Source organism: Amphibalanus amphitrite, unplaced genomic scaffold (genome assembly GCF_019059575.1).
Source record: "Amphibalanus amphitrite isolate SeventyFive unplaced genomic scaffold, NRLGWU_Aamphi_draft 000046F_arrow, whole genome shotgun sequence".
In the NCBI taxonomy this organism is placed as follows: Eukaryota; Metazoa; Arthropoda; class Thecostraca; order Balanomorpha; family Balanidae; genus Amphibalanus; species Amphibalanus amphitrite.
The window spans coordinates 1194604-1215025 of NW_024881542.1; the positions used below are offsets into that span (position 1 = coordinate 1194604).

Genomic DNA, 20422 nt, shown 5'->3' on the forward strand with positions numbered 1-20422 from the left:
TGGCGCCTTTTGGCACCGTCACCATGTTCCCGCGGTCTGCTACGCAGACGACTTGTTACTCATGTCCACAAACACAGGGCACCTGTCACAAATGCTTCAAATAGTAGAAGACTTTGCAAGATCCTGGAGGCTTGAGTTTACGCACCCACAAGCGGAGAGAACCAAGAGCCACATCATAGTTTTTGGAGGTGATACCCTATCCGAACTACCTACATGGCACCTCGATGGCCAGATTCTAATAAAAAAGAATCGATCAGAGCACCTTGGAGTGATCCTAGACTGCAAGTTTTCTGGCACACCTCACACAGAAATGCGCATAAAACGGGGAAGAGCCGCTTTTTATGGCCTCTCCACGGTTGGAATACTGTCCAGACGTCTATCGCCAAATGACAAGATTTTTCTGTGGAAAGCGGTGGTAGTACCAGCCCTTGTATTTGGCTGCGATGTAGCGCCTCTGAGTCCAACTGATGTCATTCGGCTAGAAGCATTGCAATCGTCGTGTCTAAAAGCTGCCCTGGGATTACCACGATTTGCCCACCATACGCTGCTTTTGGAGGCTGCTGACGTCCCTCAAGTTCACGAGGTTTTACGCAGTCGGACGCTGAAGACATTTTATTCAGCGATGAATAGCTCGGATCGCCTGGTCAGCGGCCTACTCTCCTCTGTCGCTGTTCTCGGGTGTAACTCCACAGCACTTCCCGGATCTTTCGCCCAGATTGTGTTCCAGATGTGTGGAACCAGGTTAAATGGAACCGGGTTAAATGGGATAATGGATATTGCTGCCGGACATATCGATCCAGACGTCATCACTGCACCGCGCCCCGAAAATGGCCTCAGAGACTCTTTAGCAGGCCTCTTGAGCTCCACATGCGAGATGTCGCGGAAGCTGTTGCGTTTGCTTACTGTGAATACCTGATTTGTATGAGTATGAAAGCATGTTTGTCGCTGATATGTGACGCCTAATAAACATTATTATTATTATTATTATTATTATTATCTCATCCATGGGATTGCCATGTAAAGATCTCGAGGATTTCGTATGCAGCGAAAAAAAAACTTCATATGGCATCCATAGAGAAAAGAGAAGAAAATATTTTGTTTATTATCGACTGTCGATAATAAACAAAACATTTTCTCTTTTTCAAGATTGCATAGTCTTTTGATTTTATTTTTTGCGAAAATTAAAAAAATGCAGCTTACTGACAAGCAGTTTTATACGAAATAAAATGGAGCACGGCAAATGTTGACGTATATGCGCCACAATCGGCTACACGACTACGCATGCAGCTGATCGTGTGAAAACGCATGGCGCCTGAAAATTTATTCCTGCAGTGGTTTGGGTCAGTCTGGGTATTCCTGGGCTCAAAATTTTCCATTCAAACAGATTTCAGCGTTATTTAGGGGCGCAAGATACGCATCTTGGACTCACCTACCGCGAGTACAGCATGGTACTGCTGTGTCAAGTGGTTATAAACATCTATCACTGCAACTTTGATTTGCTGCGGGAGGAAGACTGATAAGAATTGAATTTCCACAAGAAGTTGAATCAGAAAGTCATCTTATTTCAAGAACAATAATGAGCGAAGACGCCTTTAATGGGAGCTCTCAGCCCCTCAGTTTCCTTGAGCCAGAGGAAAATGATATGCTGGGTGCTGATACGCAGGGGTCAGAGTTTGACTTCACAGATTTTACTGTACCTTCGCAAAGTCAAACACTTCCATCACAGATTGACCTGGCATCTCAAGTGAGTGATTTTCTTTTTGTTTTTTTTTTCTGCAAGTGTGTCTGTCAGTGTTACTGTTGTTTATGATCAATTATGTATGTATGTATTTATCTAAACGTCAACAAGTATCACACCCAGGTTCAGATGTAGTCATTGATTAGAACAAGTTACCAATTACCATCTGCAGATGGTTTCACAAGTCTGAACAGGTTAAACGATAGGTACCGTAAACCGGGATGACAATGATCATAGACCAATTTGGGGCCAAAAATGAGCATTTTGCAGCTGTGAACTGTGTTTACTATGCCAATGGTTATATAAAGCAATGAAGCATTATAGCAGACACTTTGGTCCCACTTAAAAGAGTGATGTTCTGGTTCATGTCACAGATTGTTTTATTTTTGTCATTGACATGGAGTATTAATTAGCTAGCATCTCCAGCAATAATAATGGTAAAGATGAGAAAGACCCAGATAAAGAAAGAGAAAGCAAAGATTTAGATACTGAGGATGGAGGATGAGCATTGAGATGCTCTATCTGTGGTAATTGGAGCATCAAAGGGAAGTGAAAAAGACGATCAACTGGGAGGTGCATGAGCAGTCTGGCAAGTGGTCCCACAGCCACCTGCAGACAAAGTGTGATGTAGGACAGGTAGCCTGTGGCTTAGGACATCTGTGACTGTTACTTAATCTTGAAGCCAGAGGTTAGCGTTGCTAATTTTGCTGCTTATAGCTCTGTAATGTGAGTTTAGACCCGGAGCATGCATCTTTATTTTAATACCTCAATGATTCATAGTTTTGTTGTGAAATGTGTGGGCTCTTCTGAGGGCTCCTATGGCACATGTAAGGTGATTTTATTGTATTGATCATAGTTACCCCGACCTCTGGGTGAGTATGTTCACTTTTTTGTTAAAGAAAAAATATTAATGAAAAATTTCAAGACATTTACTGTACTCAGCTAGATAGAAATTTGTCCAATTGGTTTGATGAAACAATTTCCAGAGTAAAATATCAATTGATATAGAAGATATTGTACCATAATGGTCAAAAGTGATATAAAGTCACCCTGGTTTATGGTAGGCACCTATTTTCCATCATGAGGTACCTACCTACCTCATAATCCTCTGATCCCTTTGAACAGTATGTGCTTAAATCTTATCTTGAACTTGAGCGTAAAGGGACCCTTCCACTTTCAAAAAAGTTAATGAATTGGCATAAAAGTGGTGTTGGTAGTGTATTCTTAAATCTTAGGTTTTTGAGCTGTTTGACTTTTATTTTTGTTCATTTTTGGGGGCCTCCACTTTTCTAATGACGTCATTTTGGAGCAATAATTTTGTATCTTAATTCTTAACCCTCGCCAGGCGAGGGCCTTCTCCATAACACGGACAGCGAGGGGGGTTGGTACGACCCCCCCCCCTGGCGATTGGCTCCTATGGCACTTAGAAACGCCAAATTTACAGAGTAGGTGGGTCCATAGGAGATCTCGCCCCTGTGAAAATTTGGTGGCTCTAAGTCAATATTTAGACAACACCAAACCACAAGGACCCAACACCCAAGGGACTGTAAACAAACTCAGAAAATCACCAAAGAACCGCAGACTGAGATCGAAGATGAACCTGAACCTACATTACAACTCAACGTGCCAAGAAATACCGTTGAGAAATTCATTTCAGCCTGCCAGAATAACACAGCCAGAAACATTCAAGATTATTAGTTTTCGAAGGAATCAGCGACTTCGACTCGACTTCACGACCTCTTCACGCCTCACGTTTTTGTTTTTACTTTTTTCTGTTTTAGGGCCCTGGTGATATCCTTTTCGGTATCCTTGCACAGGCTGTTGATGTGCGCAGCGCCTGTGACAGCAGCAGCACTCACAGTCCTGTTAACAATTGCTCAACTACCCTTATCCTTTCCGTCACATTCCATAGTAATTTGTCTCATATCCTTCATAATCACCTCGGCAGAATAGCCACAGCACCTACTTGTAGAGTCGTTGTATGTCTAAATAAATAAATGAATAAATAAATAAATAAATAAATTAGGGGGGTTTTGGGTGGTATAAGTGCAACAATTTTGCTAAGGCATGTCAAAAGTTTTTCACCTATAACATTTTATCTGGTAAAGATAGAGCAAAAATAAAAGCACCAGTGAACTGAGGATGTCCGCGCACATCAAATTATATACTTTGTTACCAACTTAATTGAACTTAGATTTTTCTTAAAAATTAAGTAAATAGGTATAAAGTAATTGATTAAGTTTAACTTAATCAAAATGCATCATGTCGCATATCATTCGAACTGCCTGATCACAAGGAACACAATGACACCATTTTTGAAGCTTTAGCCTCATTGTGTGCCAAGTTATTAGCAAAATAGTAGTTTGACCTTAGTTGACCTCAGTTGACCCGACCCAAGCGTTCTTGTAGCTTGCAAACACCAAGTAAATGTAAATCAAGGCATTACAACACAAAAACGTTAAAAGAAAGCACAAATCTCATGTTTACGCATTCAGGCAAATTTCCTTAAAATTGTCATGACCTCTAGATGACCTCAGGTTAACCGAATTTGAAAATATGGGATGCATATGATGGCACTCGGTGACCTTAGCATATCCTGCAAGTTTGAAGCAAATTGATGAAGAACTCTAGTATCCATGAACAAAATAGTGCATTTTCAGTGCCGTTTTGACAATGTACCGGTTTTTGTGACCTTGCGACCTGACCTCAGGTCACTGGAACCTAAAAGTCCCTGGTAAAGTGGCATATACCGAGATGCCCCAAGTGGTGTCTGAAATTCGGTAGCACTACGTGCCATTGCACTCACGCGAATAACTCTGGGCATTCCGTTGCCGCTAAACTAGTCCTATTTTCCACTGACCCTGTACTGGGGCCGTATTCAAGCCGATTATATTCGCAAGAATTTCCTTGCGAATGACCTACTTCTCAAGCAAATTTTTTTAACCCTCGCCTGCTGGGGGGGGGGGGGGTGTTTGAACACCCCTTGTGGTTTTTCGCGAATATCTCAAAACGCCGCCGTTTTTGGTACACCTTATCATACATCAATTCTACACATGTTGTGAAAATTTCAGACCAAGGTCATTCAAGGGCAGGTCACCAGGTCACTTGAAGTGACCTCACCTCATAAAAAGTTTCAATGTCTGCCATAGCTACACCGAGTGACCGATCGCTTTTGAAACTTTCAGCGATTGACAAGGGTAACAGTATCTATAAAATGTTTATCTCGGAATTTCGATATCGGTGACCTAAGGTCAGGTCAATTTTGCGACCTCCCCATTATAAGTCAATGGAAGAAAATTGAAATGCGCCTCTTTTAGACGAAAGACATTATAAACACTCCCAAACACTGAATTACAAGTGGTTTAGACACACTCAACATGAAAATGGTGTCCGTGACCCCTAATTATGCCCCTGAGGTCATCTCAGGTCACGAATGGTCTCTAACAGTTTTTCGCAAATAACTTTTGATAGAGGCATGCTAGAGCGGTGAAAACGCCTTAGATGTGTTCAGCTCGACGATATGGATCGACAGATATGCAACATGATCTTTTCCGGTCAGGTCATGACCTTGACCTGAGGTCATATTTTCAAGTTGACCTTTCAATGTCAAGTTATAGTTCATTCGATGCGTCTTGACGAGAGGAATACGATGCCGGTAAAAGTTAGCTCGTACAAGGCTTGGGTCAAAAGTTATTGCAGAAAAAACTGTTTCCGAAAAAATCGGCTATTTTTGCAGTTATTGCCCCCTGCAGGCAAAACCGTTGACGTTAGGTCAAATCTGAGAGGATTGTCAGAAAGGGCGTTAATAGGGCTATCGGAAGCGCTTTTCCGCGGCGCTGTACCTCTATTGGTTCCCGAGTTATGCGTTGGCTTCCTGGAAATTGTCGACATTCGACCTGAAAATCGGCGAAATTTTGCCTTCAATGACCTCTGGTGACCTGACCTTTGACCTGACCAAAAAAGTGACCGTAGTGATTTCGTCATTCTTTTTGGCGCTCTTTCGAACGCCGCCTTCCGCGTATCGCTACGTGGCCCAGAAGCCGAGTTAGAAGGGGGGGGGGTGTTCGAACACCCCCCCCCCCCCAGCAGGGCGTGGAAATCCAGGACCCCCAGCCGGACGCGGGTTAATCACGTGAACTCCGTCGATAACAACTTAACCCGCGACCTGGTGGGGGGGGGGGGCTATTTTTTGCCCCCCCTCCAGACTTTTCGATATATCTCCAGAACCGCTGCGCCGATCGTCACCAAACTTTCAGTACCCTCCCGGACATCAATTTTACACATTGTGACCAAAAATTTTTCCAAAAGCTATGATAGGTTGGCCGGAAATGACGTCAGAGTGACGTCATGTTCTGCCGTTTTCGACCCAAAAAAGGGTTTCGCGGGAAGAGCTGTCAGGCCTATAGCTTTGCAAATACAGAAAAATGTTTAGGACATAAAAGCTGTAGAATTGACAGGGCTACAAAACTGCTGTCTCGGATTTTTGATTTTTTTTATTTTGACCCCTAAAAATCAAAAAATAGATTTTTGGGATATAATAGTCAAAAAATCCAAAAAGTTTTTTGAAGTTCGCAAAAACCGGAATATATGTGATAGTCCTTACCGCCTTCCATCCACATACCAAATTTTAGATTGATACCTCTTTTTTTGGCGAAGTTATAGCAAAAAAAAACTGTTCAAAATTGATGACGTCAAATTTTCAAACTCAATTTTTAGCAATTCTAGACCTCGTAGTGCAAAACAAAAACCACCATTAGACTCCCCGTGACGAGCTGCATCGAATCGATACCCATTTTATGCAAAAATATCAACTTTGAAATTTGACCTTTTTTGACCTGACCTTGACCTGACCTCCACCAGAAAGTGACCTAAACCGTACCTAATGGTCTTATAACCAACACCATTGGGTTGGAAATGAAAAACTGGCCATAAAACATGCATCGCACAACCTTAGTAAAGTTGGGTTCATGTGGTGACCCTTGGTGACCTTTGGTGACCTGACCTGTGACCTGACCTGGTATGACCAGTGACCTCTAATAGCAACATATGTACTAGACAACTGACGTCTTATCGCTGATTTTCGACAAAATGCGTTTTACTCGGTGTTATAGCGCTTTCCCTAGAAGCCCCGTGAACGGTGAAACATTTTATCTTTGACCTGACCTGTGACGTCATCGGTGACTCCGAGGTCAATAAAATTTGGTTTCCCTCGACAAATTTGACAGGGCTATCGAACGCCGTTTGAATTTTCGGATCCGTCCAGTAGTTTCGGAGATACGAGGGGGGCAAAAATAGCCCCCCCCCCCCACCAGGTCGCGTTATAAACAGACCCCACCAGGGCGCGGGTTAACCCTATTCCTGGCGGGCTCCGCCGGGACAAGAAACTGGCGGGGGGGGGGGCCGATTCGGCCCCCCCCCCCTGAGATCTCGAGAACGAAGCAAGATAGCGACAAACGGTAAACGGCATCGGATACGCACGGTCAAGATCTACAATTTTTACTAAGGTCATTTTCAGGTCAGGTCAAAGATGACGTCACAGGGGTCGAAAAAGTCAAAATGGCGGCGCTAGATATGGAGAGTTTTTCTCGAATAACTTTCGAATTAGTCAAGATAGGAACAAACTAAGGGCATCATCGTGATCCTCTCGTCAATCCGCATCGAATGATATATATGTTGACCTCGCAAGGTCAAGGTCAAAGGTTGACCTCAGGTCACGTGACCTCGAGGTCATCATGTATATCATTCGATGCGTCTTGACGAGCTGAACACAATGAGACCATCCACGCGTCTGTATCTTGTTCCTGTACGGAGTTATTGGCCAAAAACCTTTGGTGACCTTTGATGACGTCACATGACCTCACAGCTGCCCAACAGCAAAACAGACCTCAAGGTAGTGAAGGTTGATCGTATATGAAGTCATGTATGGTATATGGGACCATTCCGACCCGTTTTAGTGGTAAAAACAGGGAGTTGATTTTTCCCCCATTGACTTATAATGGGGAGGTCGCGAAACTGACCTGACCTTAGGTCACCGATATCAAAATTCCGAGATATACAAATTGCACATACTGGTACCCTAACTAAAGCCTGAAGAGAAGAAATTGATCGGTCAAAAACTCTAGCTCTGGCGTGATTGCAAACTTTTCTGAGGTAGGGTCACCAAACCGCCTCTGGTGACCTGACCTGAGGTCAGATCAACTCAAAATTTTCAGATATGTTGCGTAGAAGCCTTTTAGGAAAAGTCAGAAAATTTGAGCTTCCTAGCTCAACGCGTTTGGGAGAAATAACCAAAAAACCTCAGGGGGGGGGGGCTCCTGATGCCCCCCCCCCCCCGCCAGGAATAGGGTTAAGAAGTGTCGACGTGAATACCAAATTATACTTACGAAAGAAAATCGGCTTGCGAAGTCGACGTGAATACGGCCCCTGGTTTTTGTGACCTAGTGACCTGACCTGAAAAGACTAAGACTTGAAATTTTTAGGATAGGTGCGAAAAGGTTGCCCTAGAAGCTATGCCAAATTTGGCGGCACTACCGCCGTTTTTAGGTTATTTGCGAAAAACCTGGGGGGGGGATTGCATTGATCCCCCTCGCCGGGCGAGGGTTAAATTTCAATTAATAACATACCTACCTACCAATCATAAATAAAACCATTTTTGCATTGAATTTTGATGTAACACACTCATCTGATGTTTACTTACATGTGCTATTTCTTTGTTGTTTTGTTGCATTATGTTCTATTTCAAGCCTGATTTTTCATGCTTATGATAATTTGATAAACATTTGCTTTATGCAGTCACAGTTCAAATCATGTTCAGCAGACTCACCTAGTGAATCTAGAGCATTTTAGGTGCATTTTAATGGGCACAGTGGCTTTGAAAATTGTTGTTGGACTTACCAGCCAGTACTCAGTAGTAAGCAGTGTTCAGTTATCCACAGCTTCATAGGTCTATTGCGCGTAGCCACATATTATGTATATGTACCTATTGATGGGTTGGTTACACTGTATCCATAAAGTGTCATCTCATGGTGTATGATTTCATTGTCATTTTCACAGCTGAATGGCCAAACCCTGAACGGTGATATCAACCAGGTGGCCTCCCAGCTGGGTGAGCTCCAGTTCGAAGAGGAAGATGAAGATGGATTTTACAACAAGGTGGGTGCAATAACAGAATTGAACTGCAATAACTAACACAACTGCAATAACAGAACTCACCAACAGAAAAATAGCCGCCTGCCGGAATTTTTTACCTTAAGACCGTTTCACATACGGAGCGTAAACAGTAAAGCCCTATCCGCTTACGTGCCCATCGCCTTTACCCTCCGTATGTGAAGCGGTCTTAAGGCAAAAAAATTCCGGCAGATGGCTATTTTTCGGTTGGTAAAACTGGCTTCTGTGCTGGTATTAAAGGAGGGCCAGCAAAGCTTCATCTGCTGTTTCTTTATGTTCGAGGAAATATTAAGTATCAACTTGGTTATTCAGAGTATTGGAATACGTGGATAGCCTTCTCAATATGCTTCATCAACTGATTGAAAGCAGACAGGAATATCTATAGGATGGCATTATCCTCTTTTACACATTTTCAAAATAAATTGTCTGAATCTTTTGAAATGAAAGATTGACAAGGACAGAGCCCTCATTAACCCTCGCCCTGCTGGGGGGGGGGGGGGGTTGAACACCCCACTGTGGTTTTTCGTTTCCGCGCCACCGTTTTTTTTTTTTTGACACACCTTATCATACATCAATTCTACACATGTTGTGAAAATTTCAAACCAAGGTCATTCAAGGTCAGGTCACTAGGTCACTTCAAGTGACCTCACCTCATAAAAAAAAATTTCAACGTCTGCTATAGCTACACCGAGTGAGCGATTGTTTTGAAACTTTCAGCGATTGTTAAGAGAAATATTGGGTACAAAATGTGTATCTCGGAATTTTGATATCGATGACCTAGGGTCAGGTCAATTTTGCGACCTCCCCATTATAAGTCAATGGGAGAAAATTGAAAGGCGCCTCTTTTGGACGAAAGCCGTTATAAACACTCTCAAACAGTGAAATACACGTAACTTTGACACATTGAACGTGAAAATGGTACCTGTGACCCCTGTTTATGCCCCTGAGGTCATCTCAGGGCACAAATGATATCTAACAGTTTTTTCGCGAATAACTTTTGATAGATGCACGATAGAGCGATGAAAACGACTTGGTTGTGTTCAGCTCGACTATACGGATCGACTGCTGTGCAACATGACCCTTTCGGGTCGGGTCACTCATGACCTTGACCTGAGGTCAAATTTTCAAGTGGACCTTTCAAGGTCAAATTATAGTTTTTCGATGCGTCTTGACGAGAGGAATACGATGCCGTTAATAGCATGCTCGGCAAGGCCTGAGTCAAAAGTAATTGCAGAAAAACAGTTCCTGAAAAAATCGGTTATTTTGGCAGTTTTTGCCCCCTGCAGGCAAAACCGCTGACGCTAGGTCAAATATAAAAACCACACGCAGAAAGGGTGTTAATAGGGCTACCGAATGCGCTTTTCCGCGGTGCTGTAGCTCTATACGTTCCCGAGTTATGCGTTGGCTTCTTGGAAATTGTCCACATTCAACCTAAAAATTGGCGAATTTTTGCCTTCAATGACCTCTGGTGACTTGACCTTTGACCTGACCAAAAAAAAAAGAAAAATGACTTAAGTGTTTTTTTCATTATTTTTTGGCGCTCCTTCGAACGCCGCCTTCCGCTTATTACTACGTGGCCCAGGAGCCGAGTTAGAGGGGGAGGGGGTGTTCAAACACCACCCCCTCCCCCCCAGCAGGGCGTGGAAATTCAGGACCCCCAGCGGGGCGCGGGTTAATCAGATTTTTCTGTATTGGCCTGCCCTCTACCCTCCAATCGCACAAGTCCTGTCTATGACAGAATTTAGAGTCTTACGCACATAGCCGCGCACGTCCGGTCCCCTCACCAATTCGGCTGGCTCCGGCCTGCCACCAACCGCAACCGTACCTGTCAGGATTCTGCATAGTTAACATTGAGCGACCGTCGCGCTTCGAACCCAGGACTTTTATATCCGGGACGCGTGCTCCTACCACGCGGAGCCAAACGCTCTACTGACTAAGCTACACCTACCGGCACTTTATTATCAATGCTTCTAAAAAAACATTGCAATCACATTACTTTCATTTTTTTGAAAAATAAGCTTTTCTTTATTGCCAATGTTTTCAGTGAGATCCAAAGGCGTATTATGCAAACACTACTACTAGACAGCTGATGTATGCTTGTGCCATCCATAGAGGCGACTGTTGTCTGATATAGCTGAATGCCTTCACGTACCCTGTGCACTGTCTCAGCCGCCCGGCCCCCACCCTGTGCCCCGCGCAGGAGCTGCCCGCCCACGCCTGCAAGTACTGCGGCATCCACGACCCCGGCTGCGTGGTCATGTGCAACATCTGTAAGCGCTGGTTCTGCAACGGGCGCGGCAACACGTCCGGCTCGCACATCGTCAACCACCTGGTGCGGGCCAAACACAAGGTGCGCCTTCGACCGGGAACCGCTACCGCGTGCTGCTGTCCCGGCCGGCCTGGAGAGCCTGCGGTGTCCTGCTGTGGTGGTGCTGTGGAGATATTTCTAGTAATATGGATTCAGTTATGATTTCCTTGTCTATGAAATTGATTGATTGGAGGTTAGGTTGACTGAACACATGCAAGTTTAAACGATGCTATTTGAATAGGCCGGTCTGGGGCTTGTTTTGAAAAATGAAAGTACTCTTTACTTTCAGCCGTTTGCTCGCTTATCAACCAAAGCATTGTGAAGTAGTATTCCAGCAGTGACTACGGAAATGGCTTGTCTCACTGTCATGCTGCACTGACGGTCTGATCTGCGGATCTCCCGGCTGCCCTCTCCTGACTGTGCGCCTCTGCCTCCCCTGACTGTGCCTCTGTCCCCCCCCCCCTGACCGCGCCCCTGCTCGGCCGCCCAGGAGGTGACGCTCCACCGGGACGGCCCGCTCGGGGAGACGGTGCTCGAGTGCTACTCGTGCGGCGTGCGCAACGTGTTCGTCATGGGCTTCATCCCGGCCAAGGCGAACTCTGTGGTGGTGCTGCTCTGCCGGCAGCCGTGCGCCGCCCAGACCGCGCTGCGAGACGTCAACTGGTCAGTGCCGGCCGGGGCGGGACCAGGGAGATGGGCGCGGGGGCGCGGAATTCGGGTGGATTATCTCAGCTGTTGTGATGATGTGGTTGACTCCGTGATGCGCGGGGATGGTCAGTGAGTGGGTAATTGTCATCGTCGTGGAATGGGTAGCAGTAAGTCTTCCGGTTATCGCGATCAAAGCGGGAGATTGACAGACCGGTCGGGCTAAAGTGGCTAGTTGCAACTTCGGACTTCCAGAAACTAAACCAATGGCATGGCTTCGAACCTGCCAGTTCACTTCCTAAAGAGATTTAAAGGAGCTGCGCTTTGCAACGTCTTGGCTGGTCATTGATCTCTATCGTATTTGCTCGGTTTTGGAGGTGCTGAGTCGTATGGACGGGAAATGACAGTCTTCATCGACAAACTTCACCCTTTATGGCTGTATGTAAGGCCCTTTTTATCGAAAGGAATCAGCCTTTTGTTTAATTTGGCACTAAGCCATGGAGGCAGTATACATCGTATGTCCGTAGTTTCGGTAGGTGCGCCCTGTCGGCGCGTCCGTGACCGCCCCGGTCCGCCCCCAGGGACCCGGAGCAGTGGAAGCCGCTGATCCTGGACCGCAGCTTCCTCTCCTGGCTGGTGAAGGTGCCCTCGGAGCAGGAGCAGCTGCGCGCCCGCCAAATCTCCGCCCAGCAGATCAACAAGCTGGAGGAGCTGTGGAAGGATAACGTGGACGCCACCTTCCAGGACCTGGAGAAGCCGGGAGTGGACGAGGACCCCAACCAGGTCCTGCTCCGGTGAGCCGCTAACTGAGTTTGTCTGGGCTGCCCAGGCTCCAGGGCTGTGTCGTAGTTTGTACATTTTGTTTTCATACTGCACCGCCGTACGGATAGCGATGCTGATCGGTTACTGCTGCAATATATTAATCAAAGATCAAATAAAGCACACTCAGTTGTGTTGCAAATTGCAATGCCTTCTCATAAGATGACAGCTTACTTAGTAACCAGTGATTGTATTATACAAGCTTGTTCTTGTGAAGATCGTGTAAGTGATTCAGATACAGCAGGTGTTAGCCGGTTGAGAGCGGTGTAATTGTCTGCAAGAGCCGGCGATAGTATCGCAGTTGTGCCGCTGCGGCCGCACCCGTTGGCTAACCGGTCGGCGGCGGCTGCCGTGTGTGCGTGTTTCAGGTACGAGGACGGCTACCAGTCGGCTAACCGGTCGGCGGCGGCTGCCGTGTGTGCGTGTTTCAGGTACGAGGACGGCTACCAGTACCAGAATATCTTCGGGCCGCTGGTGAAACTCGAGGCCGACTACGACAAGAAGCTGAAGGAGTCGCAGACGCAGGACAACATCGAGGTACGCTGGGACCAGGGCCTCAACAAGAAGACGATCGCCTACTTCAGCATGGCCAAGACGGACGGCGACATGCGTCTGATGCACGGCGACGAGCTGCGGATCCGCTACCTCGGCGAGCTGCACAAGCCCTGGTCAGGCGTCGGCCACGTCATCAAGGTCTCCGACAACCGCGGCGACGAGGTCGGCATCGAACTCAAAAACAACTCTGGCATCCCGCTGGAGTGCACGCACAACTTCGTGGTGGACTTTGTGTGGAAGTCGACGTCGTTCGACCGGATGCAGGCGGCGCTGAAGAAGTTTGCCGTGGACGACCAGTCGGTGTCGTCCTACATCTACCATCGGCTGCTCGGGCACGAGATCGACGAGGTGCTCTTCCGCTGCCACCTGCCCAAACACTTCTCGGCGCCGAACCTGCCCGAGCTGAACCGCTCCCAGGTGTTCGCCGTCAAGTCGGCGCTGCAGCGGCCGCTCTCGCTGATCCAGGGCCCGCCCGGCACCGGCAAGACGGTCACCTCGGCCACCATCGTCTACCACCTGGTGAAGCAGACGCACGGCAGCGTGCTCGTCTGCGCGCCCTCCAACATCGCCGTCGACCAGCTGACCGAGAAGATCCACCAGACGGGGCTCAAGGTGGTGCGCGTGTGCGCCAAGTCGCGCGAGGCCATCGACAGCCCGGTGTCGTACCTGGCGCTGCACCACCAGGTGCGCAACCTGCCCAGCTCTGGCGAGCTGCAGAAGCTCCAGCAGCTGATGGACGAGGCCGGGGAGCTCTCGGCGGCCGACGAGAAGCGCTACCGCATCCTGAAGAAGACGGCCGAGAAGGAGCTGCTCGAGGCCGCCGACGTCATCTGCTGCACGTGCGTCGGCGCCGGCGACCCGCGGCTGGCGCGACTGCGCTTCCAGTCGATCCTCATCGACGAGAGCATGCAGGCCACCGAGCCGGAGTGCATGGTGCCGGTGGTGCTGGGCGCCAAGCAGCTGATCCTGGTGGGCGACCACTGCCAGCTGGGCCCGGTGGTCATGTGTAAGCGGGCGGCGCGCGCCGGACTCTCGCAGTCGCTGTTCGAGCGGCTGGTGGTGCTGGGCATCCGGCCGTTCCGGCTGGAGGTGCAGTACCGCATGCACCCGGCGCTCAGCCGATTCCCCTCCGACTTCTTCTACGAGGGCAGCCTCCAGAACGGTGTCGTGGCGGGTGAGAACCGACTGCGGGCGGGCCGCGGGTGTGGCACGACTGGGTGGAACTGGGCAGGCGGTGAAAGGTGGCGATGGGACAGGCGACACAGGTTGCTCACTCTGAGCCCGCATAACTTACATACGCAAGAGATTGGGAAGTATTCATTACTAACTGACGTATTTTTATCGGGAAGGTTTTCGATATTATGAGTGGACAGCTCTTTGCCTGAATATTTAGTGATTTTAAATAATGGTTGTTCTTATCCTAGCGCTTTGTTTTCATTCAAGGAAATGTTATGCATTACGAGCTCTACTACAAAGGCACTAGAAGAAAAAATAGTACGAACCTAATACCGCATCCATGTAATGTAACTATCTCTAACTCTCTGTCCCTCTTCCCCCGCTTATCTTCAGACGAGCGTAAGCTGAAGACGGTCGACTTCCCGTGGCCGCAGCAGGAGACGCCCATGTTCTTCTTTGTCACCTCCGGCCAGGAGGAGATCGCCGGCTCGGGCACCTCCTACCTGAACCGCACCGAGGCCGCCAACGTGGAGAAGGTGGTGACCCGCTTCCTGAAGGCCGGCCTGAAGCCGGAGCAGATCGGCGTCATCACGCCGTACGAGGGCCAGCGCAGCTACCTGGTCACCACCATGCAGTACCAGGGATCGCTGCACGCCAAGCTCTACCAGGAGGTGGAGGTGGCCAGCGTGGACGCCTTCCAGGGCCGCGAGAAGGACGTCATCATCATGTCCTGCGTGCGCTCCAACGAGCACCAGGGTATCGGCTTCCTCAACGACCCGCGACGACTCAACGTGGCACTCACACGAGCCAGGTCAGACTCAGGGGACCGCGCCGCGGCGCCGGCCGTGCCGCCGGGGAATCAGGAGGCTCGGTATTTTTACGTATGAGATGCTTGTGATTTTATGCATATAATCATTTTGTTCCACATGAGCTGATATCGTTATTGGCGGCTCGCTATAGCCTAGGTAGCGGTTTTCATTGATGAACTAATGGCATGTTTTCAGCTCGGTGTTGTAAGGGCGACCCTCTCGCCCATAAGCGGCTGATTTTGAAGCTAGCACGCCATTCCACCTTATCCACTCACACCGACCCGACTTGTGACAGGTTCGGTATCATCATCATCGGCAACCCGAAGGTGCTGTCGAAGCAGCCGCTGTGGAACCACCTGCTGACCTTCTACAAGGAGCAGAAGGTGCTGGTAGAGGGCACCCTCAATAGCTTCAAGGAGTCGATGATCCAGGTGAGTCATAGTCGGGTGTGTCGTGGAACAGCCGCTTTGAGTATGTTTGAGCAGGACGTGGCTGTGGTGTGGTCGTGCAGCTGTGTTGACAAAACATTTCCGCATATTTTGGCGCTGAACAGTTATGTTGCAGCTGTTTCGGGCTTGTTGAGGAGTTTTCCGACGCTAGCTTTTACCACTTGCACCGATATCAGATGGCTTTAGTTAGGGTGTCCTAAAACCCTTCCCCCAACACCTGTTCAAACATGTTCTCATAACAAAACACTGTGTTTAAAGGTAGTGTGCCAGCTTTCTTGGACCGTATGGAGTTAATGGCCCAGATAAGGAGAACCGGATTTTTAGAACTTATCCATACCTTCAAAACTCATGGAAACGTCTTAAATTCTTCAAATTTTGAGTACCCCAGTGCGAAATTCGCCCCGACGGGTTGTCGGTCGTACCCCAACCACATTTCACACCACTATGAACAATAAATGCACACACTGAAATCGCTATTACCGATATGCTCATCCAATCAAGTCTCGATAAACCCGTTCATCATCATCTCCTGCGGTTTCGAACACGTCTGTTAGGTGTCTTCTGATGCTCGTCGAGGTCGGAATTTCCAAATACGCGTGGTGCGTCGGGCCGCGCGCTCTGACTTCGGCCAAGAAAAATGCGTCAGCTGATCATTGTCATTTCTGCCACTTGCGTGTGGTGGAAATGGGGTCGTAACTTATAAGACGGCTTTTTCATATCAATTATTTTACATAAAATCATATTTCAAACCATAAATAATGTTCGACAGCCAAATAAAAGAAACAATACAATACGGGCTTACAGTTTAAGGCTCGACGTCTACGATTAGACAGCTGATAACTCATTCCCGTACGTCGTATGGTCGTAACACTATAATGACCTTTGCTTATTGTCACAAGTGCGCCGCATTCGCGATTGTTGCCCGACGCCTGTTTGCAGGTGAGCCCACTACAGTTGTTATACATATCTAAAAACCGAAAAACTTTTAGGCGAAAAAGGCACTATTCCAGGCCCATTTTTGATTTTTTTTTGCGATATTAGGTAAAAACAGAAGCTTCTTATCCTAGGAAAAATAAAATGGGAAATCTTTCAAAGGTGGCACACTACCTTTAAGTAGCGAGTATTTTCTGCGGCTTTACTCGCGTTCCGCAGAGTACACTGTCTGACCTCTCCCCCCTCCGGTTCTGTTTTCAGTTCGCCAAGCCGCGGACACTGGTGAACAACCTGAACCCGGGCCAGCACTTTATGAGGACGACCACGTACGACGCGCGCCAGGCCATGGTGCCGGGTAGTATGTACGACCGCAGCGGCCAGATGGCCGGCATGGCCAACCCCTACATGGGACGCGGTGAGACAGGGCGTGGGGACGGGTAACACGGTGTGTGGGGACGGAAGGCGAGAGCTGTGGTGGTTGTGGTGCAGGTTGGCTGCGTTAGGGAAGCCATTTGATAGCTCGTAATGTCTCCTTATAAAAAGAGTCACCAGTTTCAGAATCTGTTGTGGTCGTGCAATGTGCATGTGCTGTCCGTCACTTGCAGTCAAGTGCATCTATGTTAATGGTTACATTCAGTGCCTTGACTGGAAATCCTCGTGTCAGATATGAGTCATTGGTGACATCAGTTTTTTTCTGTGGCTGCTGTCGTAACGTCACTGTGTCCGTTTGTCTCATGTGCGGTGTAACTGTTGTGTTATCGGCAACTGTGCTGACAATTTGACATCCCTGCTCTTCCAGTGTATGACTCCCCGCTGACACTGTGTCCCCCCGCGCTCTGCACTGCTCTACCAGTGACATTTGACTCCCCACTGACACTGTGTCCCCCCCCGCGCCCCGCTCCGCCAGGTATGGGCATGGTGGACTTTTCCCGCACCCACGACCCGATGGGCTACATCTCGCCCGAGCACGCGCAGGCGGCGCTCAACGTCTCGCTGCCGGTCAGCATGTTCATGAACATGTCGCACATCCCGCCGCGCTTCTTCAACCAGCACCAGCAGGCCGGCATGCAGGGTGAGCCGCGGCGGCCGGAGCGGCCTCGGCGGCTGTGTGTGTCTGTGGCGGAGACACCAGCGGGCCGGGGCTATGTCAGAGGAGCTGCTCACTGTTTTTGGGGCTGTTCGGATGTTTGGGAATGGATGGGACGGTGGTAAATAGCTGTCATTGACGTACCGTTGATATTCTGGTATGGTATGCTGCGATAGCTCAGATGGGCGTGGGTCTATTGGGTGCAAAGGTCAGCTATGCGACTTTTAACTTTGTGTTGATACTGTGCCTATCGCCGTATTCGGCGCAAAGTACATATTTTGCCGCTCTTAGACCGTTACTCAGCGCCTTTTTCCGTGACTGAGCGTTATACTGACGTCCGGTGGTAAGTAGCTCAGGACCAGCGGGCTGACAGTATATACTTTGGCATTGGTAGCCCTCCCGCGTCCCCTGTCGTCCCATTCCTTTCAGGTGCCGTGAACTGACGCCTCCTCACCCCGCTCTGTGCCGACAGGACGCGACTCTGGCCGCGGCCGGGGCGGCAGCCGGCGCGGCCGCGGCGGTCGGCCCAGCACGGCCGGCGTCAACTCGCAGGGCTCGCAGGGCCTGTCCCAGCAGGGCTACAGCCAGGACGGCACTCAGCAGTACACCCAGCAGCAGGGCGGCGCCCAGCTCACTCAGAACATGTCCCAGGTGCGTGTGGGGCCAGCGGCCACCGCGTGTCGGGGGTTAGTGTTGGGGCCGAGAGGATGGTCGACTGCCGTAACGAAGATGTGTCAAGTTGTGTCGTATACGCTAGTAACGTCATCAAGTAACCGCACTACAGAATGTCGCATGGATATCAGTCACTTTTCTGGGATTATCGAAACATCATCGAGTTGTTTTCGATTATCGAAATATTGTCGAGTTGATCGAATTGAAGTCGTCTTTTCCATAGTCGTTCAGAAGCTGGGTTAGCACTAAGTATCTTGTGGTTTTCGTAATTGCTGACAATCTAGGCTGAACAGCTGTTTCCACTTGATGTTGTCAATATGTAGTAATAGGATAGGATCCTCGATATCAACATTGCAGTGTAAGTTACAGCTGACCGCTCGGCTCACCCCGCGCGCGTCGATCCGCCCCGCTCACCCATCGGTCCGGTCTGCTGTGTCGCAGTCGATGTCGCAGCCGGGCGGCGGGTTCAGCCTGTCGCAGCCGGGCCTGTCGCAGCCGGAGCTCTCCCAGGAGCCGTACGCTATGGGCGAGTTCCACTCGCAGGCCGACGGGCTGCTCTCGCAGGACTCCACCTACCAGGGCGACCGGAGCGCCTTCCTGCCGGGCGCCTCGCAGGGCGCCCAGTTCTCCCAGGTGAGGACGCCCGCGCGGCCAACGGGGGTGCCGAAAGATAGCGTGATAAAATGCCATTTTAGGTTTGACTGATGCGGATCAAACAGCCAGGCAGAACAGACATGAAATCATCCCTTCCAGCGTGCTTTATAAATATCTTTTTTGTTGTTCGGCATGTCAGCGCTTTCGTTTACATATGAGCTACGCTTTGACGACCATCTCGTGACCGGCTGCTGCTCACTGCAGCTCGCTGCTGACCCGTCTGTCGTTTGTGTGGTGGTGTTTCAGCCCTACTGAGCGGCGTCCGGTCCTGCTGAGATAGAACGGCGACAAAGTGGTCAGCCACGGTGCGGCCCGGGAATCCCGCATTCACACTCGCAGACAGACCAAGAGACGACGCAGGAGCCCTGGAGGCGCAGGAGCCACCACTCCTGAGGAGGGCGCCCGCGCAGGAGACGACGCGGAGAGGCGAGAGCCATTCAGCGGCCATCAGCCGAGCTTTGGAGAGCGGAGGAGCCGCAGGGAGAGAGGTATGCCAGAGCGGAGGGAAGAGCAGCAGGAGGAGGAGCAGTCGCGGCAGGATAACACGGAGCCCACACACCAGCCAGCGGGCGCAGTGATCCGGCCAGTCAGCCAGCCAGAGGCGGAGGGGCGGCCCTTACCACACAACTAGCGCTGCCGAGCCGCCGCGGCGGGGCGCGCCGGGCAGTCGCGACCGCCGCTGTGCCTACAACCGGCCACCGAGCGGCCGCCAGCGGAGCCCCACCAGCCACAGAAAGCGGTCCCACCAGCCGCGGAGCGGCCGATGAACCCCACCCAGCCGGCCAGTCGGTGGGACGGAGGGCGGCGGCGGTCCGCCGGGACAGCACTGGGCGGCGGGTGACGCGACCGTCCGCGGCCAGCTGCACGGGGACCCTGGAGAGGCCGTCTCCCGGCCGGCGGCCTCGCGCCGGGTCCCGCCCCAGGCCGGGCCCGTCAGCGCGGTTCAGTTTTGATTGTCAGACTGCCCGACTTCCCGGAGTCGCTCTTTCTCTCTCTCCTTCTATGATTCTTGTCGAAAAGGCGACGGCGGTCAGAGCTTGGCCGATTCTGTTTTTGGGTGCTAATTTGGTTTTATGACGTGGTTAATAAATTTGTTACGCTTGCTGATGCTTTGAATACATTTAGTTTAAGAACCGGGTTGTTTGTGACAGAGAGGCAAAAGTAAATAGGGCTTCGCCGGCGGGAGAGGACTTTGGTGCAGTGCAGGAGGCCGGCTGACGCATTGACGGGGTGACTAGGACCATACCCTGACTAGGACCTATCATGGACGTGTCGCGGCTTGCACATTGACTAGGGACCAGCTTCTTGCATCATCAGGACCGATTGTGGATGTGACATCAGACGTGGAACAGTAATCGAGATGGCCTAAGTCGTCCTTCAATCGTTACGGATGTAAGTTGAGATGATAGG

At 49.7% G+C, this 20422-nt stretch overlaps 1 protein-coding gene across 2 annotated transcripts; it reads left to right on the forward strand.

The window, feature by feature from the left end:
• Nucleotides 1-1093: 1093 nt before the first annotated feature.
• Nucleotides 1094-20145, forward strand: LOC122377527 (regulator of nonsense transcripts 1-like). Of its 2 annotated transcripts, none has more exons than XM_043357628.1 (13): nt 1094-1744; nt 8792-8890; nt 11106-11255; nt 11704-11876; nt 12440-12652; nt 13109-14406; nt 14802-15219; nt 15513-15648; nt 16861-17014; nt 17507-17671; nt 18159-18337; nt 18800-18991; nt 19259-20145. In XM_043357628.1, the coding sequence occupies exons 1-13, from the start codon at nt 1577-1579 to the stop codon at nt 19265-19267; spliced, it is 3354 nt and encodes a 1117-aa protein (XP_043213563.1). In that variant the 5' UTR covers nt 1094-1576; the 3' UTR covers nt 19268-20145. The 2 variants fall into 2 exon arrangements, with proteins under 2 accessions (XP_043213563.1, XP_043213562.1); XM_043357627.1 differs by having other exon boundaries at nt 1291-1744; nt 13046-14406.
• Nucleotides 20146-20422: the final 277 nt, after the last annotated feature.